Raw genomic sequence first — 27876 nt, 5'->3', positions numbered from 1 at the left:
CTCAGAACCACAGACATCTTTAACCTGAGCTCTGATTGGTCCCCCAGCTTCCTGTTCCTGCGTTCTTACCTCAATGCTGGTGCTAAGGCTGGGCAGAGTGTCCGAGGTCACCGTTGTGCTTTGAAGGCTGGAGAAGTCCCACAGGTTGACGGGCGTCATGGGGTCCGCTGCCTTGGAAGACTCCGTCCATCTCTGACTGTCCAATAAGGTCACTTCGTAAAATTCCTGGATATCTGGAAAGACACGGAAAAATACAGGAGGTTTTTTAAACCAAAGAGAGGAAAGAAAGAGGTCTCACTCTGACATGGAAGTTAGATTAAATTCTTTCAAGCTAAATGTGTAAAAGTAAAACAAAAAAAAGACTTAATAAAAGAAATTAAAAAATGAGTGAGAGCTTTGTTTTAACCATTTTTCATCTATGACACAATTTCTACATTTTAACACAACTTATTGACTCATTCAAGGTTTTTTCTAAGCTGTACAGGTTTCAGAAACACATGAAAAGAAAAGTGATAAATTGGAAAAAAAAAAACATGAAGTGTCCCTTTAAAAGCCAAACGCTTCAGGCCTGAGTGATGTGTAAACATCGTGAGCCCGTCCCCACACTTCAGCGTACAGTCGGCGTATGAGGCCAGCGTTTATAAAAAGCCTCCAGCCCAGCGGTCACGTCCAAAATGCCGTTTTATTTTTGGAGGGGGCTGAAATAACCGAGGCTTTCTTTAGCTGACCGCCGGCCGACACAGATGTTTTCTCATAAACCGACGGATCAGCACTTCAACAGCTTCTCGCTGACACAGGCTGCAGCTTCTGGACTTAAAGGGCCAGTGCAGTAATGCTCATACTGAGCACGTGCAGATTTCTAAACCTCTTCATGTTCATATGATGCAGAAATCCCTGAATCTGTCTGTAAACTGATCACAACGCTCCGGGCTGGCCAATCAGAGTGAAGGGGGTTTGTGGAGCATGGTGTCTTAAAGAGACGGCAGTCAAAATAAAGTTTTTATAAAACACAAGGAAGGGAAAAATAGTTTTTTTAAACTGTAAATGATGTTAAGATACTAAGGAAGCACCAAAGGGACAGAATAAAGACTTCTCTTCAACGCCACCAAACCCTATTGACAAAAACGCTTATTTTAGCCGACAGAGCTCAGGTGTGATTGAACGTCTGCTGCTCAGTTCAATTGACTTGTTTATGTTTTTGGAAGTTACACACGCTTAAAAACTGATCTGAAGTAAGCAGAAGAAGAAAACAAAAGCAAAAGTTTGACAAACTACCAAAATAAAAGAGGCAGATCCTCTCAGTTTTCTGCGAGGTAAAATTAACATTTTTATGAATGGAGTTTGGTTGCTGTGTAACAGCTGGTAAAAAATCATCTTCCGCTAAAACTAACAGCTCTGTCTCTCTGCAGGGGTCCCAAAGAGTATGACCTGAGCCTGAAACACACAAAACAAGACTTTTTGAGAAGGTAGGACTTCCTCTTTGATGCCACCAAACCCCATTGACAAAAACGCTTATTTTAGCCAACAACACTCATCTGTGACTGAACATCTGCTGCTCAGTTTAGTTAACTTGTTTATGTTTTTGGAAGAAATACACATTTATAAACTGATCTGAAGTAAGCAGAAGAAGAAATCAAAGGCACAAGTTTGACAAACTACCAAAATAAAAGAGGCAAATCCTTTCAGTTTGCTGTGAGGTAAAATTAACGTTTTTATGAATGGAGTTTGGTGGCTGTGTAACATCTGGTTTAAAATCATCTTCCTCTGTAACTAACAGCGCTGTCTCTCTGCAGGGATCCCAAAAGAGTATGACCTGAGACAAACAAACTTTTAGAGGAGGTAGGACTTCTTTTTGCCTGGCTCTTTCACAATAAAAGCCCCGGTGTAACTGTAATCTCAGCATTGCAGCTTCAGACTAATGAAAAATACATCCAGACAGCAGGCAGGTGACAGAGCCAAAGATCAAGATTTTATTCTCAGAGCTGGAGATTCTGCAGATTATCTTCCCTCAACATCCTGTGATGAAGCATCCAGCAGTAAGAAAATCGTCCCAGCAAAGACAGAATCAAATCAGCGAAAAACAAAGACCCAAACAAAGATTCTCACTGATCCCATCAAATGTTATGTCATCACTTTGTGACTGGAAATAGCGCAGAGTATGATCATGGTACAGACGCTGATGGAAGGACTAAAAATACAGAGTTCCTCTCTTTGTCAACTTTCTGCGATGTGATTTTCATAAAAACTTAATCAACCTCTTTAAAGCTCGGAGTGAAACATGGACACAGCGCGTCAGTTATCATCAAACACACGTTCATGGTCCCCTCAGGATGGATTAGTGCCCTTGATGATGCATCCAGCTTTTCCTGGAGGATGTTTATGAGCTTTGAACGTGACAAATGCTTTAGGTTATGATTACATGCAGCAGAGCTGGAACAGAGTTTCACCAGGTCTGTGTTTGGTACGTCTCCGCTCCGTCACGGCTCCAGAGCTGATAGCTTTAAATTCCAATCTGTGTGTTGAGGTCAGGCAGGTAGCGGATACTCAAGACTTGTGTTGTCTTCCGGAAGTCAGACACAAAGAGAGCATAAAAACATCCAGTTTTCAAAATAAAACACTATGCCTTAACGTAAGATCGAATTTCAGTTAACTGCTACAACAAAAAAACATGAGAAGAGCCAGGCCTGAAGTCTACAGGTTTCGGGTTTTCATTTCTGCTGCAACAAATGGGACTCTAGGACCAGGAACTTTTGGATGGTCCCAAAGTCATCATCAAACCTTTAAAAGGATCCTGCTCTGAAAACCGCCCCTTCTGGACTGACTTGCTGGATCTTTGCGAGTCTTTTTTAAAAACTGCTCATTGTCCAACACTTTAGTCCACACTCACACTGCCAGATGTGGTTTAGGCGTACATGTCTCCTTTACAGGTCCCATCTTTGTCTTTCCTCCCAGCCCACAGAATGTGATATTTAATGACCAAACCCGTTCTTAGCAGAGCTTGTGAATGTAAAATCCTGACCTAAAACGAACTGTTTGGATTTTGGGGATTTGCTGATGTCAGCGATTCCCTTTTTTGGCCAATCAGGAGCAAGTCTGACCTGATTGGTCCACCGGAGCAGATACCCCCAAAGCCCCTCCCCGCTGCCATCACTGCTCTGTTTTTGGCTGTAAACAGCCACATAGTTCCATGCTCAAGCTTCCCATCTCAGAAGAAGACAGACTAAGTGTCTAGAGTTCATTTATCAGGAAATGTTCCAGCTACACTCAGTAAAACTGTGCATGTGTGTGCTCGTCACTTCACGGCCGACTGCTTTTCCAACTTTGGACAGTCCAACAGAGGGCTAGCCAATAGACTGGTCCTGAATCCAGGCGCATTACCAACCATCCTCCAACAAACCTGGGACCCTGGAAATGTGAGTATTTTAAATGCTGTGTGCTGTGGAGCAGATGAAGAGCTTTTCCTCAGTGCCCCCCCTGTCTCTGTGTTAGCTTCAGGATGCTAACTTTAGCTGCAGTTAGCCTGTTGTTTTAGCCTGTAATGTTACGGTAAACGAGCTTCTCTGTTTTCTAAACATTGTGCGCTCGGAGCTCGTGGCGCCGCTCTCAGTGACGTGGAAGAGCGGGGCGGTATCAGCGGTGGCTCATTTACATATGAAGGCCACGCCTACTAAATCAGAGCGTTCTGAACAGAGGGGCTATGAGAGCCTGGAAACAATGCTGCTGTGCTTGATTTATTGGCTTTTTGGACCAAAACATGTTACTACCATTTCATGAAGACATCAATGATCCAGATTAAACTGCAGAAAAGGAGCAGGATATGGGACCTTTAAGAACCAGGTAACAGTCACAGGACCAGATTCACTGAAGAGGAGACACTGAAGAAGTCAGAGGGAGGGATTTTTAATCCTGATTGTAAATAAGAGTCGCACAAAGTTTGAGCTGCTGTGGCGAGTATCTGAAGGGATTATGGGAGATGAAGGTCAGCGTGGGTCGGGCTGAGCGGGGCTGGGGGGTCTGACTGTTCAGAGAAATAATAATAATAAGAAGAAGTTTGTGTGAAGACAGGAAGCACTGCTGAGGACTCAGAGCTCCGTTTCAACAAGGAATTGATAAAAACTTGAAGCTGCTAAAGTTCATTTTCAGAGAGCGGGGAGGATTTAAAGTCCTCATTGAGATGTTTTTAATTAAGGCTTTAAACGAAGAATGATTCAAATCCAACCTGCACACAAACTGAAGAGGCAAAGTTCAGACGCTGACTCCATGAAGAGGCAGTAAGACGAGAGGCTGTGCCACGGCAGGTTTTCCTGCTGCGAGCATGAACCTCCTGAGGGGACGGCCTTAAACACAGCCGCGTATTGATGTCCAATAAAAAGGGACCTCTGTGGAATTGTGGGAGACAGTTAAAGGGATCGCTTTACAGTGAAACCAGCAGTCAGAGGTTTATGTTTGACAGCAGCAGAGCCGGAAAGTAGGGCGGACTGCAAGAACAAGGTGCTACACACAACCTGCAGCTCAGAATCAGCTTTAAGGGGTTTAGTTTGTGAAATGTTCTACACGAAACACATTTCAAATGTAACAATAAATCTGGAATCTTAACAGAATTCTAGAATGACACCCTAATCCAAACTGATTCTAGAATGTTATAACATTCCTGGAATGTTTCACCTGTTCTAGAATGTCACAACACTTCTGAGATTACACAAAAAATTCTGGAATGTGACCTGGAACTCTAAAGAAAACAAAAACCAAAAAAAAGGAGATTTCTGGAATTGTGCAGAATTCTAGAATGACATAATATTTCCAGAATTCTGCCAGAATGTGAAGTTGAAGAAGTTTTACTATAACTCTGGAATGGCTCAAGAGATGTCACAATAAATTTGAAGTGTTATCGGAGTTCATACATGGTACCAGAATTCTTAAATGTTACGTACTTCTAGAATTTTACATAGATTAAGAAATTTTACCAAAATTTCTGGAATGTAACAAAAATTCTGAAACATAACTATAATTCTGGCAAGACGCAAGTATTCCAGAATGTTTCCGGAATGTTTCCGGAATGTCTTCAGAACTGTAGAATGTTGTCATTAACTTGGAATGTTCACAGAACCCTTTAAAAGTTGCCAAGAAGGCTTAACCGTTGCCACCAATCTGGAATAATACGAAAATTCTGTGAAATAGACAAACGTGAAATAAATTTGGAGTATCCCCAGATTAACTGAGTGATCTAAAAATCCTGCGCTCTAATCTGGTTACAGCCAGAACAGGATCTGTGGTTTGTTGTTATTTTTGACTCCAGATATTAAATCACATCAGAGCAGATGATTGTTCTCAGTGACAGCAGACTGATCACATTAACCAGTTAGACCGCTGAGCGCCACACAGCAGACACTGTTGTTCACTTTAACACAAGACCACACCTATTTAAACTGCTGCATCAAAGGATGTGCTCTGTGTGTGTGTGTGTGTGTGTGTGTGTGTGTGTGTGTGTGGGTATATCAACACTACACACTTTACAGTAAAAACAACACACCCAGAGTGAGAGCAAAGGGAAACACTCCACATTAAATCCAGTTTAAACCAACAGATACAAATCTCTGCATCTGAACTCATTTTTTCTCTATGATCAGAGAAACCAGTGAACACACCATAAGAAAACACCGATACTTTTCTTTATAAAAGCAGCTTTTAGTCCATTTCTTCACAAAATAAAGTCCCTTCAGAGCTGGGATGGAAAAAGCTTTAAAAGCAGAGGAAGAGTGAGAGCTGCAATAAGACAGGAAAAAGCTTGGTAAAGTATTTTCGGAGGCAGAAAAGATTCTCATGAAAAAAAGAAAAAAGAAACCTCTTACTAAATTAAGAAACAGTTTTCACCACTGCTGATGAAGAGTGTGCTGACAGCGGGGCTCAGAGTCAGAGAAATAACACTCCTAAAGCTGCAGAGTCCAGAGACGACGGCAGGGTCTTCACACGGGGAGCACCTGAGGCCCACAAATGGGTCCTAAATATGATTTAGTTCCTTTTAAGAGAGTTAAACCAAAGAATCCTCTCTGATCGCTTTGGAAATGTTAATTACAGAGTACTCATAAAAAAAGAAAAACTTAAACCAAACACAGTTTTTACTAATGTCTGGAAGTAAAGGTACTGGATGGCAACAGATTGAATTTCAATCCAGTAGTTGTCAGCTAGGATGCAATGTTATGTTGAACCTGTATGTTTTCTAATGTCCAGCAGGGGGCGACTCAATTGGTTGTCTGGTTGAGAGGAGAGACATCAGAAAGTAAAAGCCTTTTTTGAAATATTAAATTTTTAATTTAATTTAACTTTTTTTAATTGAATGAATTTGTGTTTACTTACTGTGAAGCACTATGAGCTGCATTTTTTTGTATGAAAGATGCTCTATAAATAAAAGTTGACTGACTGATCGACGTGTCTGGAATCAATGGCTGATTTTTAAAGCATGTTGGCTCTAACATGCTCTTTATGATTCATTAATACATTTAGAATTCTGTTTGATATGTTTGGTTTTGCCGTTTCCTTTTCTTTCTGGTTTGCTTCTAGTAGGAGTAGGTTATTAACCATAAATATCTGTTTGGAGCTTACGTTCCAGGGTTGTTCCTCATGTCTGGGATTCTAAAAATATTACCAAAAGTTCTGAAATGTTATCAAGAATTCTAGAATGTAGCCAAAAAATCCAAGAATTTTACCAAGAATTCTGGAAAGCAGCCAGGAATTCTAAAATGTAGCCAAGAATTGTGAAATTTTACATAGAACTCCAGAATGTAGCCAGGAATTCTGGAACCGTATCAGGAAATCTGGATTGTAGCCAGGAATTCTGGAACCATATCAGGAAATCTAGAATGTAGCCAGGAATTCTGGAACCGTATCAGGAAATCTAGAATGTAGCCAGGAATTTCGGAACCATATCAGAAATTCTAGAATGTAGTCAGGAATTCTGGAATTTTACCTAGGACTCTAGAATGTGGCTAACAAATTCAGAAATTTTACCTAGGATTCTAGAATGTAGCCTTATTTCTAGAATGTGGACAATAATTCTGGAATTTTTCTAACATTTGTAGAATGCAGCAAAGAATTCTGGAATTTTACCTGGGATTGTACCCAGGAATTCTAGGATTTTTACCGGAAATTCTAGAATGTAACCAGGAATTCTAGAATGTAACCAAGATTAACAAATATTCCCAAATATTCCAGAACAACACAGATCTGAAATTTCAGCAAGAATTGTGGGATGCTACCAAGAATCCTGAACCATTATCTGAAATGCGGAACTTTTACAAGAACTTTCAAATTTTTCTAGAATTCTTTATCAATGGGAACAAAAAACAAAAAACACCAACAGACTGCCTGGAGTTCAAAGATGATTTCTCTTTATTCTGATGTCTAAATTGACTCTCGTGTTGATAATAAACAGCTATTCTGAAATAATTCTTATTAGTAGCAATAACTGGTTCAGTGTGATCAGAATAGACGTGGTGTGTCCTTTAAACCGCTCCGTGTCCCCTCACTCGCTCTGTGTTTGTCATGATCACACTGACGTCCCAGCATCTGAGTGTCTCTGATGAAAAATACATTTCCAATCTGCCAAACCCCCCAAAAAGAGATGTCTGCAGCAGGCCGAGCACAGTGTAATCCCTCTGTGGACATGACGATTACCCCCGGTCCATAATCCAACCCCCGCCTGCACCACCACCACCGCTGACATACAGGAGCAGAGGGAGCCTGTGAGCTCCAGCTTCTCCTCCTCATTCCTCCAGCTCAGACCGGCCTGATTCCTCTCAGACAAACAGATGGCATCGATCAAATCTTTGCCATTTAATAAATCAACTTCCAGCCTAAAGATCTGGATGTTACTCTGCTAATTGCAGTGTGTCTGAACTCTTTGCTAGATTTATGACGTTAAGGGTCAAAGGGAGCACGTTTTGATGGCAGCGTGATCTGGTTTGGTTTAAAATATGAAATAAATGTTTACAGGAAGTTTCCAGAACTTCAAGATTTCACTTCCACATCAGGGTCGACCAAATCAGACAGGTGATGAAGTTTCAGTCAATTCTGCAGGAACTATCCGTATGTAGCTGCTCTCCTGTTTATTACCCACTCCTCACTGTGGATCCTCCGTCTCTGCCCAGAGAGCGTCGACCCTCTTAAACCCAGAGAACACCGGACGCCGTTTTACTCCATTGATCTGATCCCACCATGTTTCTCGCAGCAGCGCAGCCAAGCAGAAAGACCAGGATGAAGAGGAGGATGAGGAGAGCAGAAAGCAGGGCACTCAGTTCACCCTGATGATCTCCACTCATCTATAAAAGATGAAGATGCTGAGAGGAGGAGGAGGAGGATGAAGTGGATGTTTGCAGGAGGAAGAGGAGGTGAAGACAAACCTCTCCTCAGAAAGAAAGTCAGTCCTGGGTGTCAAATGTTACAGATCTTTAATAACCCGGTGTGGACGTGGTCATACGTTGGTTTATTTATTGAACATGTTGGTCAGAGGCTGTGTGTGTTCAGCGTGGGTCTGTGTGAGTGGTTCTTGTTTTCGACATACAGCTGCATCAATATTTAATCAGTGAAGCTACTTTTCTTTGCTTGGTTCCCCCGATGCTACACAGAAAGCTGCATTACGGAATAAAAACCTCGTATATGAGACTGTTTAATCGACACTATACAATCACTATGCAAACAATGACTGTGCTTTGGTCTTTATTCTGTCCCTCTGGTGCCCCCGTAGTATCTTCGCATGACTTACAGCTAAGTTGGGGTAAACCCTTATTTCAGCCTCTGTCTGAAACACTTAGTTTTAGCTGCTTTTACGGAAATAATCTTGCTCAATCGCCTCCTCTCTGCCTCTATACATGTGTGTCAGTGTCTGTGTCTGCCTCAAACCCCCTCCTCTGCCTGGATGTTCATGTTTTGGTTGCATCAGGACATTTCTGGGTGGCTACATCAGCCAATCACAGCATTCCCAGTGCGCAAGTGACCTTGAGTGTTGATGATAGCAAGTGGAGGAAGCTATCCTGAGTGGCTACGATAGCGAACGCAGCATGGAGACAGAAAAACGCAACCAAAAGCTTTGGTTCTGGGTCTTTATGCATGTGTGTCAGTGTCTGTGTCTGCTTCAACCCCCTCCTCAGCCTGGATGTTGATGTCTTGGTTGTTTTGAACGCCAAACAGTTAAAACTTTTTCTTAAACGAGGGTGAATGTCTGCTCGACTTTTACTTAGAGCAGCACGAGACGAAGAGCGACGCCAGTTAGCTTTCTGCTAACCAGGTATGTGTCACATACCCGTGATTAGCTTGTGCTAACATGCTAAGTCAGGTGCACGGCTCTCGAGTCTCTCCCTTGTGGAAACACGATGCGACAGGTGGTTTCTGGCCTAGTGAGTGTGTTCACGTTGTCACGGTTGGAGGCTATGGGTGTGGGCTGCCGCTGGCACTGAGCCAAAGAGGAGGAGCCAAGTTTGAATGCTGTGTTTACTAACAAGTAATCGAAACTCATTTAGAGCCTACCTTTGAACGTGATGCTACAATTGGTTGCTGGGCTAGTAAGTGTGTTCACGTAGTCATGGTCAGAGGCTATGGGTGTGGGCTGCCACTGGCACTGAGCCAAAGAGGAGGAGCCAAGTTTGAATGCTGTGTTTACTAACAAGTAATCAAAACTCATTTAGAGCCTACCTTTGAGACTCTCTACTCCACCAACCCTCGTCTCTCTGATTGGCCAGCTCTCTGGAGGCCTGTCAGGAGGTGGCGCTATGGGCAGACCTTGGTGTTCGAGGCCCACTCCTTGAACCAGATCTTTATGTGATGATCTCATCCTTTAAAGGAATTCTGGTGAAGATTTGGGGAATATTCAACATGTAGCGGTAGCTTAGCTGTGTTTATTTTGTTTTTCAAAGACTTGGGGTTGTTTTATGGCCTGTCTGTGCGTTGATCTGCTCACGACGTCTAAGGAGAAGAAGAGTCCTTCAGTGGCTCCTCAGTCCTGGGAAAGTCGAACAGACCGGACCACATTCCTTCAGCGCGGCGTCCGTTAACCCCTGCAGCAGCGTCTCAGTTTACTGCCCGTTAGCTGCCAGTGAGGTGACAGCTCTTCACAGAAACACAGCGCTAACATCACAAACACCGGCTGCTGGAAACCTCAGGGGGGACTTCTGTTTCACAGCAAGGGGAGGGGGGATTAACTGACATGTCCTAAACTGGTTTACATGTCTGCTACACACTCATTAAAGATGGCAGACTGTAAAAAGATAAAGAGGAGGATCAATACACCGCTTCAAAGCTCAGAAACACATCGACAGGTTACTCTAAAAACCGTTAAACCTCTTGAATATCTCTCTCTGTCTCTCTGCAGACTGAGACCTCGTTAAGAGCTCGTTAAGACCTGTCAGTCTCGTTACGCTGCGATCGATCACACAGTTATTCATCAGTGGTTTGACCTGACGGGCTGAGGTGAGCTGATGACTCTGAGAGGACGTACAAACCAACTCTCAGCAGCTAAATGTCCTTCACTCTGAGGCTGGAAACACTGAGGGATCTGTTACACTCTTTCCTATTTCTGTTCTGCCTGGTATTAATGTGTAATAACATATCTATAACCTCAAACCTTTCAACGACACCTCTAACATGTCTATTTATTCAGGACAACCTGAGATAACATATGTAAGCTAAAGTGATGTTTGATTTATACATAAACTGTTTTTTTATGACCGTGATTTGAAGAGAAAGACAAAACAGAAATCTCACAGCACTTTATTCAAATCTCACTCAAATCAGCTCCGAGCTTTTCCTCCTCTAACTATGGCTCTCATAATTCACTGTGGAAGATCTGGGAAATTTAATAACTTCTCTAGATTCTAGTTTTAAGACTGGGAGGTAACCAACTCGCCACCTGTCAACCGTCAAGCTATACAGCAAGGAAGAAATCAAGAGGTGATTGGTTGACAAAATAAAAGATAGTCATCAAATTTTCTTAGATCATCACCAAACGTCCCGGAAAAATCAGAACAAAACCCCTGGATAAAAAACCACCTAGAAAGTTTATATCTTCAAGGATAACTGAACACATCAGCAAAAGTGTTAGCTTTCGCTCACAGTACTCATTGTACAGAGCCATCATATGGATTTAGAGATACAGCAAGCACTATATATCTGACCACATGTGGGCGCTGGTGCAACAACTGTCAGTAAACAAAACATGGTAAAATTTCCTCCTTGGTGACATCTGGACTTTTTCCTGCCATGACTGGCCGGAAAGATTCATGAGTGTAAGTTTAAGGGCGCAGACACACTGGCCATCTGAACTGTACCCTAGCACCCTTCAACCCTAAAGTCCTCATGTTATTGTTGCTAGGCGCCACCCGTTGTGGCTGCCTGTTACAGCAGCTCTGTCTTCATTGTCCGTTTCTTGTGATTTTTTTTGTCTCTTTTTCATCATTTTTTGCATTTGGAGTGGGTCAATACTTTGTACGGTTTATTTGTTGGTCGTGGACACCAAACTTTTTGTGTCTTCAGTGATATTTCTACTATTTTTTTCTCCTGTGTTTGTCTGGAGATCCTACATGTAACCATGGCTGCATTGTTTACATGTGGAATCACCTGTTAGCAGCCTGTAGCATGTAATGCTAACTGGTGCTAGGCCAGATGTTTCCCCATAAGGTGAGGAGAAGGAGGTGAGGAACGTGCTGGTTCTCAGGTGTGAGCTAAGAAGTGACGACATGGACCTGTCTTTCCATCCATCGTTATTGGGAACGTAAGATCTATCTCCAATAAGATGGACGAGCTAGCTGTGCTAACCCAGCAACAGAGGGAATACCAGAGGGTAGAGTAGCATCATGCTAGACTGAACAGACTGCTGAAGACGCTCAGTCCTGGACCCTGTGGAGGTGGAGGCTGGCTGACTGGACAATGATGGACAAGCTGTCAGCATCTATTTTCTTATGGAGCTTTTTGCACTTTCTATACACTTTCTAACTTTGGTTTTCTTGATTGCTGCTGTGACTCCTCCTGAACTTCCCTTCAGGGATAAATAAAGTATTTTCCAATCTATTCTATGTTTCCACAACTTTCCAGGATCAGGCCTGGTTCGCGCTGGTGGTTAAAGATCCCTAACGGTGTAAATAACGGCGCTGCAGTGCAGGCAAAGAGTAACGAAAGCCAAAGCTAGAAAATTCTCCTGTCCCCTGCTGTTCTCATGTTAATCCCCTCCTCTTCCTCTCTCTGTCCCCCCTCGACTTCCCCGGCTGCTGCTCCACTTTTCGTGGGGATGGGGAGAAGAAAGACGTCCAGGTTTTCTCTGGCTGCAGGAAGCGCAGACACGTTTCGTTTGAAAGCATATTTTTTTGGCAGCCGAGCATCAAACAGCTGCAGGTGGTGGAGACACTGAGATAAACATTTATCCGTTCACAGATTTCAGCGTTGGCAGTGTCACATTCAGACACTTCAAAACATATGAGACGTGTGTTAATTACTGCAGGAGCTGTTGGTGCGTTTGGTCTCTGAGAGGGAACAGAGGGGCTGGGCTGGTTTTCCTGCTGGATCCGGCTCTGGGCAGGTCCTACAGGGTGAGTCTGTGAACGTAAATACCCACAGCTCCTACAGATGTTTGTTTGTGGCGTGGGCTGTTTTTACGACGCCCAGTTTTAGAAGTTTTTAAAAGAGGCGCGATTCAGTTTCCTACAGACATCATCCAACAACATCCATCAGATCAGAGACACTTCGTTACTCTCAGTGACTTTGGTGATTTTGAGTTTGCTTTTTTAACGCCAGACCAAGGAAAAAGTTGGATAAAGATGAAGTCTATGGACTGTATCTGGAGCCATATTTTCCCTAAAAATGCACACCACATGAGTGTTTGTTTTTAAGATTAATTCAGAGGATCTAGCATCTCAACTTTTTTTCTAAAGACTAAAATGAAGATTTAAATTTGAAAAAATAAAATAGATTTTGAACAAAAAAAAACACGATATTATGACAAACTGATTTTTTCTACCACCTCTAGTCTGGTACATGCAATTTAAATCCAAAAGAAACAATCTGGAATGAATAAAACGGAGCAGAGAGAAGAAAAATCTATTTCACCAGTTTCAGGAGTGAGAGCTTTTTTCTCCAACATCCAAAACAGGAGTTTATTTTACACGAGCTCTTTACTTTCTTTCCCTCATCACTTCATCATCGTGGTCATCGAAGAGTTAAAGAAACTTAATTTAAGTTTGTCTGTTGATTGTCTGTTAACTTAAGTCAAACTACGGTAATTTTATTTGGAAATCATAAAACAGACAGTGTTTGAACCAGAAACTGACAAAATTAAGATTGAAAGAGTGTATGAAACATCATTTTTGGGTGTTTCAACCATAGACTGTAAAAAATATGGATGTCTGCTTGCACCGCTCAAAGTAAGGTCTCCACAAAAACTGCTCCCCCTGGTGGCTGGCTGCAGTATAGGTTAAAAAAAATCCATCTTCCCAGTCATTCCAGATGGGCTGTGGTCAAACTTTAAAAAATTAACACACCTGGTAGAAATGTTTCTCATGTCTGATTGTTGTGGTGATTTGAAGATATCATTTGGCTGTCTTGTGTTCAAGTTTCTCTTTTTAACTGAAAAAGTATTAAAGGTTCAAAATTAGATTTTACGTCATGTTTAACAATGATTGACAGCTGACGTGTATATTTTTCAGGGACTGTAAAATATGTCGGGAGGTAGAGTCACGAAGAGATTAGATTCTCAAAAGAAAAAGAAAAATAAAGAAAACCGTGCAATGATAAATGGTGGAGCCACGCGGTCCACTCTGTATACAGTCTACGGTTTTAATAGACTGGAAGCTGCACATAAAATGTTTGTGCACCAAAATCTCTAGGAGCAGAGGTATAATTAGAGGTAGACCGATATATCGGCCGGCCGATATATATCTGGCCGATATTTGGACATTTGTCTCTATCGGCCATCGGCTGTATTTTCTTTTAAAAAGCCGATTTTTGATCCGTTGTATAAAATGACGCAATTATTGATCAGGCACAAAAAAGATGAGCACCTCAAACTTGTGGAACCACTTGGATACATTACATACTTTTGTTCAAATTATATTAATAAGTTTAAATTTCTTTTTTGACATTTTAAGAAGAGTGTGAATGTTTACTACTGCTTGTTACATTGTGTGTTTACTCAGACAAAATATTTCATTGTTTTGAAAGCTGAATAAATGTTCAGAGGACTGGACACCACTTGTTGTAATAGATTTCTTTTAGTTGCTCAGAAATTGCTGCGTTTCACAAAAATGTGATAAATATATATTTATTTAACAATCGGCCTGAATATCAAATTGGAAAAATCGGCTATGCATATCGGCATTGGCTGCCCAAATTTGGAAAGCATCGGCATCGGCCCCCAAAAAACCCATATCGGTCGACCTCTAGGTATAATGAGTAAAACCAAATTCAAACTTTAAATTGTGCCATAAAAAGCAAGTGACAAAAGTTATTCATACCCCAAAAAAGAGTGATACTGTCAATAAATAAATAAAGCCAGACATTTTGATCATAATAACCCTCTTTTCTTAAAATCCAAAGAACTCAAACTTATGAATGAAGCTCGGGTTGAAACTTCCAAGATTATGCACAAAGCTAAAAACAGAGTACCACTTTCAGGCAGACATAAGCATCTTGGTTTGTGTGGTTACACTTTGGAAAAAGTCTCGATATTAAACTTAAAATGTGCAATAACACAAAAAATAAGTTCTGTATAAAGCAGATGTCAGTGTTGGGCTTGAAGGAGCTCACTGAAATCTGGGAGAATTTCTGAAGCGGGTATGAAAGACAGCTGAGAGGTGATCAGAGAGGATCTGGATCTGGATTTAAAACCTCTTTCCCAAGGGAGACCTGAACCTGAATGCATGTTCAGTCATTAAACAAACGGGACCATTAGTCCTAACGCCCTGGTATGGATCGGCCTGTTTGACTGCAGGGTTAGCTGCATGCAGGACTGCAAATAATCCTCTAGTTAACTAATTACACCATGAAAGCAACACAGGAGCAAATGACGCCATAATTAAGAGGAACCTCTTGGAAAACCCTGTTAAACAAACTGCGCATGTCTACCGCTCTCGGTGTGACTGAGCGAAGATCAAGAAAACATTTTTTAGCAGAAGAAATGGAGATTTAATTACAAGAATACACAAACAGCTGTTATCAGTGAGTCGATCAGGTGAACAAAGAGAAAGAGAAAGTTTGGTGATCTGGAACGGAGTAAATATTTGTGGTGTTTGTGAGCAAACAGTAGAAAACATTAATAATAAAATCAGTAATATGAAAACTTCTTTGAGGAACAAGCGTCTCAGCAATGCCCCAGTAACTCGATGAATAACTCTTAAAGCAGCTCATGAACTCCAACATTTCACCACACACACCTTGAAGGACCCAGACGTATAAAAGAAAAGAGTGAATCAAACTTGTAGCTGACAGCGAGCCTCGCCGGTTTGAGACTTTGATTGTCACTTTTATCTCATCTGTCACCGATCTAAATTTGCTGTATGGCTACGCATCGCCGCCTTTCTAAAGGATTGTCCACTGTCTTTGCATATTTTGTTTCAAACGGTAACGTATCACACAACGTCAGTCTTCAAACAGTCGAACAGGTGCCGTAATCTTGTTGTTAGCGCCTGTAATGGTGGCGTATACCTCCATCAAATGTAACGTTTCTTTGTCTGTTAACCTGGCTCATGCATACCACAAATCCAGTTTTTTTCAGCTTTAGTACAAACGGTCCATTTTCCCAAAAACACATTTACAGACAGGAAACAAAAAAAGAGACAAACAAGCCAACAAAACACAAGATTATAGATTAAAATCACGTTCTATGAATCAGTTGTCCAAACAACCGAACTAAAACACTGACATCTTATAGAAACAGCCTCCTTGTCTTTCATTTTAGATTTACAAACATTAAAGGAACCAGCTCCTTCATTCTTTGATAACTGTGTACAGGAAACTTTGACTCACTCTGTTTATTCAAATTAAACTCTACCACCTTAAATTAATCTGAATCACACAATCCTACATTCACATTTTATTCCAGAGATTTGGTTTGTTCAGCAACGGACTGTTATATGATTATGAAACTTGGCCTTTGAACAGTCTTATTTCCTATGGAGGGTTTACCGTCTTAACAGATCTACAGATCCCACAGTGAAGGCGGGCTAAGCTTCTGAAACTTGTGTAACACAGAACCCAACTCAATCCGCATCTTTGTGGCGTGGAAATAAGACGTCACTATTCTGAATTAAAGGAGGAACCTCTTCTTGATGTTTTTCTGCTTCTAAAGGTCTGAATCTATCAGGGTGTTGATATTTTGAGTTTACCTGAGCTTACTTTTGCGTTAGCCTTTGCTGTTTCTACAGGAATGGGCTCAAACAAACACAATTTTCTAAATTTTACATCTTTTATATTAAGCTACATGTTGCAGCAGCATGGCGTGTTTGTTCCCGCCATGCTCTACCTTTGCAATTTTAGTGTTTTTGCAACATAGCCCCTTTTCCAACATGTGGTACGGGTTGGATCAGTAAAGCCTGATCCTGTTTGTGTTTCCACAGACAACTGTGACGTTCTCGGTAGGTGACCAGTACGCTAGATGCTGACAGCTGAGTCAGCTACGTAATTAGCGTGATGGTGTAGCAGCGCGACAAAGTGTACCCCACTTAAATCCAACAATAAAGAAAAACGCGACACAGTAAACATCCAGAAATTCGTCTTTTTTGTGATTAGCATGTGGCTTTTTGTTACAAAGAACAGGAAGTGGTGACTCTTTCCACCAATCAACAGACTGCTGTGTCTCCAGGTTAGGCCGTGTTTACACGACGCCAAATACGGTCAAGTCTGATAACATTTCTTGCGTTCAGATGAGAACGCGTTGCGTTTCGTCCGAAAACGGAAACTTTTCAAAACGCTCATCCATCCAGCCACAGAGCAGAGCGTTTCAGGGCATGCGCACTCGCAGTTTCAGGTGAAGGTTGCGTGCGCAGCCACAACTTCCAGTCAAGCCATTCCGGTCCAGTTGGTGGCGGTAATGTGCCTCAAGGTTGGATTGCCAACCGTCTCACACAATAAAACGGCAGAAAAAGAAAGAACAACCACAACAATGATGGCTGCTATATTGCACCATATCTAAAGGTCACAGATCTAGTAAAAGAACAGTTAATCTTTATTTTGTATTTTTAAAATGTTTTGCAATGTTTTACCTCTCCCAAAATTTGTCACAACCGAAACATCTATTAAACTATGCAAAAACATATTACATCAACCTTTTAAGATTTTTTTATTGTTTTATTGTTTTTATATTGTTGTCTATAGATTTAATTTTTTTTTTTTAATTTTCAGGACAGTTTTCAATCAATAAAAATGAATATTTTAACAAATTTTGAAGTTTATATATTACAATTCTTCAAAAACAGAAAGCATTATTTCTTTGTAAAATGTCTCATGTTTATCCAATTGTTTCCAAAGTTTATATTTCGCAAGACAGAACATAAAGTTAACAAATAAGTGTGTTATTACATTCGTTTATAATAGGGATGCACGATATTATCGGCACAATATCGGTATCGGCAGATATGAAAATTTCTGCAGATAGTCACAGCCGATAAGGTGCTATTCAGTTAGCATTATAATTATTTTCCATCTGAAAAATAAGCCCCTTAAATAAAATGTAGCACTTCATTTATTTGCACTGCAGAGCTCTGTGTCTGTCACCAGGTTGTTACAGTAGCTCTAAAATAATCAAATGCAACTTGGTTATGTTTAAAAATGCATCGTACATTTAAAGTTCATGTGATCTAAAGAAATTATTTTTCTGTATTTCAACACTGAATGTCATGAGTTTGAAAAAATAGTTCATTTCTTATTTATGGTAAAATCAAATGTTTTTTGTCTTGTTTTATGTGTTTCTTAAACAAATAAGACCTTCACAATAAGAGTAACGTATAAATTCCAGTAAAGGATAGACTTAGCTTTCTTTACAGTGAAAAAACAAACAAACTCGTGATTATCGGCCAAAAGGGGTTTCAATATATCGGCATATCGGATATCTACAAAAATCCAATATCGTGCATCCCTAGTTTATAACTCAATATACTTTGTTTTTTACAAAACACTCTGTGTTTCAGGTGGGACTACACTGTTTCAGCTGTGACCAGTACCCAGTTCTCAAATGTAGGCTGTGCCTATGGTGGGAAAATCATGACCAAAACATTATCAGATGTTTCTGTCATGACTGTTTCAGTTGTGACATTTTTAGCTAATTATTTGCATAACTACAGTATGCTAGCAAGCACATGGCTAGTTAGCATACTTTGAAGATTTGTTCTCACAGAAAAACACAATATGTTGATAAAAATCCAAAGATTTTTACCCAAATTCAAGCAAACATATGTACGGACGTGTCATGTTTTAATGTAACTCACTGATTTTCAGACTTAAGAAGCTATTTATTTCAGAAAATGATAGCAATCAGCAATTTACCATGCAATCATGAGGTGTAGGACTTCAGAGTGCAGATTTAGGGGTGTGGCTTTAATCCAGACTCAACCAATGAATTTAAACTGTTGTGTTTCGGCTGTGACATAAAATCTGGGGACACTATTTTTCAGCATATTAAAAGTAATTTAAATTTTACTCCCACAATAGATCTAAATCTTTCAACTCATTTTTAGACGTAATCACTAATATCTGTTTAACCACACTTTTTAAAAATATATAAAAAATGTTTTTGGTGTTGTTTACAAGAATTAAATTTTAGAGGTCTGTGCAGGGGACAGTTTCTTCCTGATAGAAAGAAGACTATCCTAAAAATAAAAGAGGATTTTGTTTATATTTTTAGCTTATCTCTTTCTCATTTTAATGTTTTTGTTTAAATAGTTTATAAAAAAGACATTTGTAACCATATATGAGTGACCACATTGTTGCCTGCTTTTTTGTTTTTTATGTAAGGGCACAGCAACTTGGCAAACCAACAGAAGGGAACCAAAAAGTGGGACTGTACGGGTCGGCAATAAGAGGGAAAGGAAACGCCACAACATGCGTGCTGTACGGAGCCTTTAGTTTCTTCTTCTGTGATTTAATGAACAGCTGTAAGACTTGCTACAGCCACCGTCTGGCAGGAATACAGCATTACAAACTTTTTTTTTAATAAAATATTCAATATAATGTTTTTTTCTTCTCTGGACTTCTGCACACTCTCGACAGGTTTTCCAACCAGATGCCGTCTGTGCAGCTTCACGGTCAAAAGTTATCCTCCACACACTCACATGGCTTCACTTTACGACCTCTCGCCCCGCTGTGACCGCTCACACATGACAAACAAACCAAGCTGGAGGACGGCTGAGGCACAGACGGAAACTTTTTAAGTCTTTCAGGATGAACTTCTCCTCTTTTCAGACTCGTGAATGAAATGAAAGTAGTCGTATAAAGCTGGTTTCAGAAGGTGAAGCCAGGTGATTCAGTTTCACGTAAACGGACCTGAAACTCTCCAATCTGTTTGTTTAACGCTGATTCAGTTTATTGGAGTAAAAATAGATCATTCAGCGATTCGTCAAAGGTTTAAAAATATCTCCGTGCTTCAACCTGAGCCCATCCTTTACAAACGAATCTGTGTTGATCGTGCCTCACATGTAGGCGCAGATGATCCAGCACGTTGGCGCCATAAATGTCCCATAAAAACACGCCTGATTGCGGGGGTATAACAGGGTAAAGGTTCAAAGTTTCCTCAAAGATGAGTTCAGGTGTTTAAAAACTGTCTGCTCAAGTTTGGAGGGAGTGTTGCATCTCTGGAGGAGCTAAACGCACAAGGTCAAAAGGTCACGCCACACCAACACTGCATACTGCGCAGAAACTTTGTGTGTGTGTGAGCTAAATATCCAGAGAGACATCGTACCTATGAGGGCCTGGAAGAGGTTGCTCTGGAAGATGTCGATGACCCTCTGGATGGAGTGTCGCAGCTGGCGGTCCTCAGCGTGGTGCAGCTTCGCACGATACTCCTCCAGCAGCAGCAGGGCTCGCTGTGCATCTGGACGACAGGAGGAGAGAGAAGAAGAGGAAGAAGAAGAAAAAGAGGTGAGTCGGGGATACATCAGCTCACCCCAGGCCTGGACGATAAATGTGATCAGAGAGTCAGCGGCAGCAGAGTGCACACACTGCCTGGTCTGAACGAACAGCTGCTTTACTGCTGCAATAATCCCTCAGTGAAAGGGATGGAGGCACAGCGTCACATGGAAAACTCCAGGAAACAGCACCAGGAGGGAAAAGCAGAGGTTGGTAGATACAGAATTTGGTTCCACATGTCAGAGTAAAGGTTTGTGTTTCAGCTCAGAGCGAGGCGTCAGGTTTGAATCGCCAACAACACGGCGCAAAAATAAGCTCTAAACTCTAACAATTCTGCAGTTTTTACATTCAAACCATTATTGTTCAGTTTATTCTGCACCAAAAAGACAGACCTACACAATAATACTTTGGTGACAGTATGAATATGATAATAATATGTCACTGAAACATGCAGCGGGCATTAAAAGCAGAATGAACACCAGTGTGTAAAATTTCCCTCCTGGTTTCTGATTACAGAAAGTTTTCCTTTATCTGCCAGGAGCTGCTGTGTCAACGTATAAAACACACCTGCGTCAGTCGCTGCTGAAAAGTCTGTGTAACCTCAAGATGAGAGCTTCCAGGAGTTTTGAGCATGTATCTAAAGGAGGTTATGATCATATATTCATATTTTTTAAATCAGCATAAACTCCCATATTTATTCAAAAGAACAGTTTGGATGGACATCTTCGGTTTCAAGAAAAGGCAGATTTAAAATATCTGCTTTGGTTCAAAAATCTCTTTATTTAGTTTGGTAAAAGTTTTCAGAAGTACATATCAAGAGCTTTATTTGAAGAGCAAAGAGGAGTGGACACTAAATGGTGTACAAAAATTTTGTTTATCACAATAACTGGCTCCTACCTACGATGCCAAAAAATGGTAAACACAAAGATATTTAAATTTAGTGCTGTTTGTCTGAGAATTGTTTTTTTTTAGTCAACCCTTACTGGATTTTTTTTAGTGGAGACTCAGCGCCGATATTTAGCATTTTGAAGCAGATCGGCATCTGCCTTTTTTTAATACAGGGCCAATAAGAAATTCAATTTGAGACAGTGTTATTTTCTCTCTTGTATTGTCCCACTTACAGTACACTCTGATTGGTGACACACAGAGATATATTATAGAAACTTGACCTTTTTTTAAGTTTTCATCTAACTTTAAGAGAGAGCTGCTGAGCCTGAGATCTGTTTTAATAAACATATGCCTAAAGGCATTTGGACAAAGTGTTAGAGTTTATTTTAGCCCAAATTTTGACGCCAATTTTCACTTTTACTGCAAAAGAATATCAGCCCCAAATCTTAGTTATCGGCTTCCTTGACTACTGATAATGTGTAAGTATTGGCCCTGAAGAAAAACATATTAGTCTGAACACGAACAGAAGACAATTACAGCTGCTGTAAGTAGGGATGGGTACCGAACGAGGTACTTTTACTGGTACCGACTGAATTCTGTCAAAAGTACCGGGTACCGATTCACATAAAATCGTACCTTAAAGCATCTTTGTGACTGTGAGGGACTAGAAGAGTAGGTGATTTTCCATACTGGACATGAACACAGCATTGCAAGGTTATATATTGAAAAATAAATATTTTAAATGAAAGAATTTGAGATTTTATTACTATTAAGTTTTATTACATTGATATTTTGTACCACATGAACAAAAAAAAAGTACCGGAAATTGGTACCGTTGAGTACCGAAACCGATTGCCAGGTACCAGGCATCGGTACCTTATCATTTCAAATGTGAAAGGTACCCATCCCTAGCTGTAAGGTGAGTTTTGTTTTTTTGACTTTGGCACCCCCTGTGGACAAAGTGGTATTCCCACTTTATTCACATTTGTGTGCAAGTTGTATTTCTGTTGAATTTCTCTACTTTATGATAATACTCATAGGTACAACCTGGTACAAGAGCTTTTCCTCTACAGTGTACAAAAAAAACATGTAAATCACAATGACTGGCTCCTACCTACAACGCCATAAAATGTGAAATGCATAATTTAAAAAAAAAGTGCTTGTCATCAGAACATTTTCATGCACTTTTGTTTCTTGATTAGTTTCTATGATTTTGGTGTAGCACCGCCGAAATCTTGTGGCAGAGATTATAAACAATGCAAAAAAACCAACATATAAATAAAAATTACAGCTCCTGTTAGGTACTTTTCGTTTTTTGAATTTGGCTCTGACTCTGTCCACTATCATTTGCTCTCCAAATTAGCTCAAAATATATGACTGTAAAAATTAGAGGTTAAAAAATGGTTCCTGACGACATCGCCAACATGAAGTTTTTCTTGTCGATCAATAAAAGTGCTTTCATACCTCTGTAGTAAGTTTGTGTAATAGTCTTTGCTGTGGTTGCTTCATGTGTTTCCTGTTTTCCTCTAACCGCGCATGCGCTGTGTGAGCGCGTTCTGGCGCATGTTTCTAATAGGAGACTTGTTGCAACTGTCCCTTGGCGCAAGTGTCCCTGGTCTCCCCTACTGGAGTCTGCCTCCCTGAAACCTGAGACATAAACTATCTGTCACTGCTCTTGTAACCACAAAACACTAATGAATAATTGGGAGTCCTTTCTGGAAAGCAAGAAATAAGACAGTAGAAGAGAAATATTGGAGTTTATTTTTAGTTGGGCACCTCTCCAGACAAGGTGCCCCATATACAACTTGGTTAGCAACTGCAGCTAACCGGCTAACCCCACTTTAAGTCACTTTACCTGAGTGGCACGGCACAGCTCAGGAGGCCGAAACAAGCCGTGGGGAGAGTGTTTCTGTCGAGTTACAGCCGTGTTGGTGTGTGTCCGTGTTTGTTGGAGGTGTTTGTGTCTGAATAAGAGGCTGCAGGCTGAGTTTGGTTTAGCCGTGCTAGCCTGCTAGTTAATATGTGAAGTGAGAGCGGCTTACCTTTCTTTCTGACTGGCATGGTAGGGTCTGGCTCGGCTCGGTACGGAGCTAGTCGTGTGTTAGCCTCATCCACTCCCCACACAGGACGGTTTTTATTGATTATTCCTCCAGTTAAAGCCCGCTGTCACCGCTCCAAGTCAGGGCTCAAGAAAATCCCTCCACGACGACACCAAGTTCCCCTCCGAGACAAACAGACCTGCAAACTCACTGTCAGGGGAAACTGACACGTCCAGCGAAAATAACAACACCAAGTCTGCTGGGGGAACAAGTATAAAACAAGACAGGAGTCCCGGGTTGAACTGTAATATTTCCAGAAAAGAAGCTCCAGTGAACCGACCCTCTTTGCTGTACTTCCCCGCCGGAGACGCTCCCTGCCCCGGCTTGCAGCGCGCAGGATGACCGTGGTGGCGACTCACGGCTGGATAAAAAAAAAAAGTGCAAATCTAGCTTCCACCAACCGGGACCTTCCGTGTGCCAAACTCCTTGCAATAAACCCTCTGTTTCCGTGCATGCATGAGCTGACCCGTGCTGTTGCTGTGGTGCAGGGAAGTGATCAGCTCCGGAGCTTTGATGCTTATTCCAGAAATAAAAAAAAACTTCAAAGTCCAGCCTGGTGGCACACCTAAACTCGAGCCCGATTTATCCCACACTGGCACGCACTCTTGTGTGTTATTCCCAACGCAGCCTGCGTTGTGCATTCGTGTCAAACTTCTCTCAGTGTTAATCCCTCCTCTCTTTTTCTTCCACTTCCTCCTTTTCCTCCTTCGCCTCTTTTCTTCGTCTTCTTCCTCCACCTCCTCCTCCTCCTGCACCTCCCCAGGTCTACAAATCCCAAACTTTCCTCCAAAATGGCGTCTCACAGAGCTGCAAACGTGCACCATGTGATTTCTAGAAGACTACCCCTTCAACCTGTCGCCCAATCATGCAGCTCACCTACAAGACCGAGGAAGAGGAGAAAGGTCAGGGTGGTGGGGGCAGAAAACTTTTGAATTGACAGGAAGAGAAAGTGTGAGGGGGGAGAAAGAGGAAGGAAAAGGATGTGAAAGTAGGGATAAAAAAAAATCAAGTGCAGCAGAGAAAGGAAGAGGAGGAAAAACTCAAAGATATAGAGGGATTAAAGGGGATCTTTAAGCAGACAGAGGATTGAGGGATGAGGAGGGAAAAGATGCATGAAGTGAACAAAACAAGTACAGTGGCTCTGCACAAGCTGATCTGAAAAAAAACAACAACATTAAACTTAACTAAAATCCATCTAAAGTCACGTGTTCAACGTAACAATATATAATGTAAAGCAAGAATTAATAATGAGCAAGCATTAAAAATGTCTTGAAATTCAAACAATTCAAATTGTGCAGAAATGTATAACTTGAAATATAGTTTCTTAAATGCATATAATAATAATAATAATAATAATAATAATAATAATAATAATAATAATAAATTATAGAAAAAAGTAAAAGAAAAATGTTAAATATTACATTTTTTGCCTTAGATGATTTAGCACTTCAAATAACATAAACAAGCAAAAAAAAATGTAAACAATCAAAATTATATAAATAAATAAAGTAAAAATCACAAAATTCAAGAAAAAAATTCACCTAATGGACAAAAAAAAAATCAGGAAACATTTTTTTTTCTATAACGTCTTTTTTCTGAAATATAAATCAATAAACACAAAGTGTTTTGATGAGACAACAGTTTATAGTACCTCAAAAAAGCTGTCCGAAATCTCCTCCCACCCCAACACACATTTAAAAAACAACCTTGGAAAGTGTTTAAAATATTTCATTTGTAATAAAATACTATTATTATTATTATTATTATTATTATTATTGCAGAATTGACCTTCAGGACCACCATACAAAAGTTACTCAGCATTAAAATTCAAAGAGGACAAAGGAATAGCTATGGAGAAAGCTGTATCTAAAATTGTCATTGACAGAAGTGGGTTTTTGCATTTATTTTTCTTCTTTGTTTCTCTGTAATAACAACACTTAACTTATTTTTACGTCTTTACACAATAAGAACAATTTCGTACAGTCGCATTATTAATATTATTTTCTACTATCATGTCATAACAAACTATCCTCCAAAAACACAGCACCTTAGTTTACCATAAAGAACGGACCTAGGTGGAAACTATGAGCCTATTTAGCAGGGTTAATGATTCACTTGCCATTTCTCTCCATGTTTTTATTATATTGTGGGATACCTGCCTTTTTACCGGAACTGCCGTGTTGTTTGTGACACGAGCGCCCTCCGCTGGCCCCTGCAGACTTGAGTGGAGCGCCCCCGTGCATTGCTGTCAGTGTCAGTATGCTGCCTGTCTGTTGTCACGGTAGGTGTTCCTGTAATAGGCTCTGCTAAAATACGTCAAAAAAGTCCGTTTTTCTCGGCAGAAGTGATAATTATCAATGAGATATGTTTGGTAGAGCCTCTGAGTTTGATCTTGAAGAGGTTTGAGACCTTATAGTTCGGTGGTAATTGAAGCCTTCTGCCTTCAAACGGCCTCCTAGCTTAAATGTCACTTATCAATGGCGATGCCCGCGAACTGACGGTTAGCCTGACGCTTTTTGTATAATGGTGGATTTTATACCGAACAAGTGGCTTTGAAAGACCTGAAATACGGTTTATTCTTAGATATATTCACATTTATCACGTCTGCTGCGTTTTGTTTTGAGTAATTACTGGAGTGTATTTAAGTTTAAAATCTTAAGGTCCACTGTTACTACAAGAATAAACAGAATGCTGGAACTAAAAGTGAATTTAATCTGTCCTGGTCCCTGTAAAGGGTTAGCAAACCTTTCCCAGCACCACCCTCTTGATATCAATGTGAGTATTGGCAGCTATTTCTGATGTAGTCTTTCTCTTTTGCCTTTTAGTATTCATCAGACTCATTCTTTTATCATACTTAAGTCTTTTTGACCTTGATAGTCAATAAACATTGCTTAACAAATCTATTACACCACACAGTGTAAGGTGTTTACCACTGCTGCCCTAAATGAACAGTATATAGTTGACTACCAAAACACTTTTTATGTTTCTATAATAGTTAATCCACCAGGATGTGCAAACTAAATGTTAAATGCTAAAATATAATTATTGATGTTATCTGTGAATAAAGGTGGAGTTATGAGGAATGGTCCTTACTCAAAGCCAAGTAAAAATTGAACCCTCCTTCTGTAGACACAAAACAATGACTATGTTGCACTTTTATGACAGTTTTTAAATGCAGTTGCTACAGTCCTTCTAAATGTGTCTAACAGATTGCCATGGCTTATGTGAGAAAGTTGGGTTTTGGCAGATTGAACACAGATTATCGCCTTTGTAACAAAAAAAATAATGACAACCAATGGGTCTGAATCCATGCAGACCTGAGCTAAGAGCAATTGTTAGACTGAACTTATTTCTGTTACTACTGCAACTTATTATTACATTATTGTGCTATTTTGTAGATTATTCCAACACATCCAAAGGGTGTTGATGAGCAAGGTAGGACAGAGCCAAACTGCAACAGAAGTACGCTACGGATCCGGTGTAAGAGGTATGTCCTGTAAATACTCAATACTTAGTTTGGGCTCCCTAACAAATGACTGCACCAAGAAGCTTAGCTTGAGCTGATAGCATCCTTGGCTTGTCTGTATTCTGGGGTTGGGTGTCTCTCATCCTTCTTGTTACAACCACTTCTCTGTGGGGTACAGGACAGGTGAGTTGATCAGTCAAGCACAGTTTTGTTGTGGTAAGTAAACCGTTTAGAGGTAGTTTTGGCGCTGTGGGCAGGAGTCAAGCTCTGCTGGAAATGAATGGTAAACGTCCACGTTGACTCTGGACTTGAAGCAGCTTGGATTCTGACCCTCTCCACTCCTACCCCAGACTCTGGGTCCTTGATTCTCAAATGTAATGAAGAATGACTTTTATCTTGAAAGAGAACTTTAGACCACTCCTTGGCCCAGGTCTGACTCTTCTGACGTGGTCTCTGGTTCAGGAGAGAAATGAGACAGCTGTAGTCAAACTCCTTGATCTGTCTGAGTGTGGTGGCTCTTGATGGTCTAGCTCCAGCCTCAGTCCACTCCTTGTGAAGCTCTACAAAAATGAGGGATCAACTTTTCTTGACAGTCCACGCTGCTGTTTTCCCTGTTGCTTGTTGAACCTTTTCATTCACGTCAACTTTCTTTGCTTGGAAACAGCACTTACTTTATGGAGGTACGTTTTGTTTTCTATTTTTACGTTTTTCAAGAAATAAGCTATAATGGTCAAATTTTACCAACTGGTTTGTTTTTTTCTGAGTTTGTCTTAGCGTAGCTGAATTTGGCTGATAGTGTTTTCTTCCCAAAGTATTCCATAAATATTGTGACAATATATTTTTCATGCCTTTAAAGAAATTGATCATTCAAACATTTTAGTTCACATGTAAAAAGATTACAGTACATCTCTTTTTAATTTTAAAACAAAACCCATCAGTACATTTACATTTTAATTTTTTGCTTTAGTTAAATGATGTTGCACATTTTTATATTTGCCTTAATTGTATTGGTTGCTGCGCATGTATCACCCCATTTCCTGCTTAGAAATGCATTTTGTAAGAACATCTCAGTACCAGTACAGGTACCAGCACAATTACAGAGGTCGGAGACAAAAACACAACACATATGAGTTTCGGACTAAATAGAACAAAAAGGATAACAAAGCTCCAGTCTGAAGCTTTTATCTAGATATGAAACCAACTTTAATTGATACTGATGTAGGAACAATCAAGACCATCAGCGACCAAACACCCTGTTTTACTTTTTCCATGAGAAAGATCTCAACATAGGGCAAATTTTAAATGCAAAATGAAATTAGAATAAAAAAAAGA

General features: G+C 40.4%; 1 protein-coding gene and 1 long non-coding RNA gene across 27 annotated transcripts in view; one reads left to right on the top strand and one right to left on the bottom strand.

The window, feature by feature from the left end:
- Positions 1 to 23951, bottom strand: part of dlg1b (discs large MAGUK scaffold protein 1b) — a 120760-nt gene extending 96809 nt beyond the window's left edge. For 7 of the 25 annotated variants that reach the window (XM_074688090.1, XM_074688091.1, XM_074688098.1 and 4 more), the window contains exons 1-3: positions 23022 to 23947; positions 19925 to 20056; positions 70 to 233 (exon numbers count right to left, since the gene is read on the bottom strand). In XM_074688090.1, the coding sequence (XP_074544191.1) occupies positions 70 to 233; positions 19925 to 20056; positions 23022 to 23040 (315 nt within the window). In that variant the 5' untranslated portion in view covers positions 23041 to 23947. Of the gene's footprint in view, positions 1 to 69; positions 234 to 19924; positions 20057 to 23021 lie in introns of all 25 variants that reach the window. The other 18 variants (XM_074688095.1, XM_074688107.1, XM_074688102.1 and 15 more) reach the window with 7 other exon arrangements.
- Positions 23952 to 25296: 1345 nt separating this feature from the next.
- The window catches only part of LOC141803960 (uncharacterized), a 29210-nt gene continuing 26630 nt past the window's right edge, over positions 25297 to 27876 (top strand). For both annotated transcript variants that reach the window (XR_012599622.1, XR_012599623.1), the window contains exons 1-2: positions 25297 to 25359; positions 26477 to 26565. This is a non-coding gene — a long non-coding RNA (uncharacterized LOC141803960). The remainder of the gene's footprint in view (positions 25360 to 26476; positions 26566 to 27876) is intronic.

The sequence above is a fragment of the Halichoeres trimaculatus genome, unplaced genomic scaffold (genome assembly GCF_033239565.1).
Source record: "Halichoeres trimaculatus isolate MK-OKI-2021-1 unplaced genomic scaffold, fHalTri1.1 fHalTri1_scaffold_15, whole genome shotgun sequence".
NCBI lineage: Eukaryota > Metazoa > Chordata > Actinopteri > Labriformes > Labridae > Halichoeres > Halichoeres trimaculatus.
Note: the sequence above shows the minus strand (reverse complement) of the source record. Positions and strands in the feature narration are given on the sequence as shown.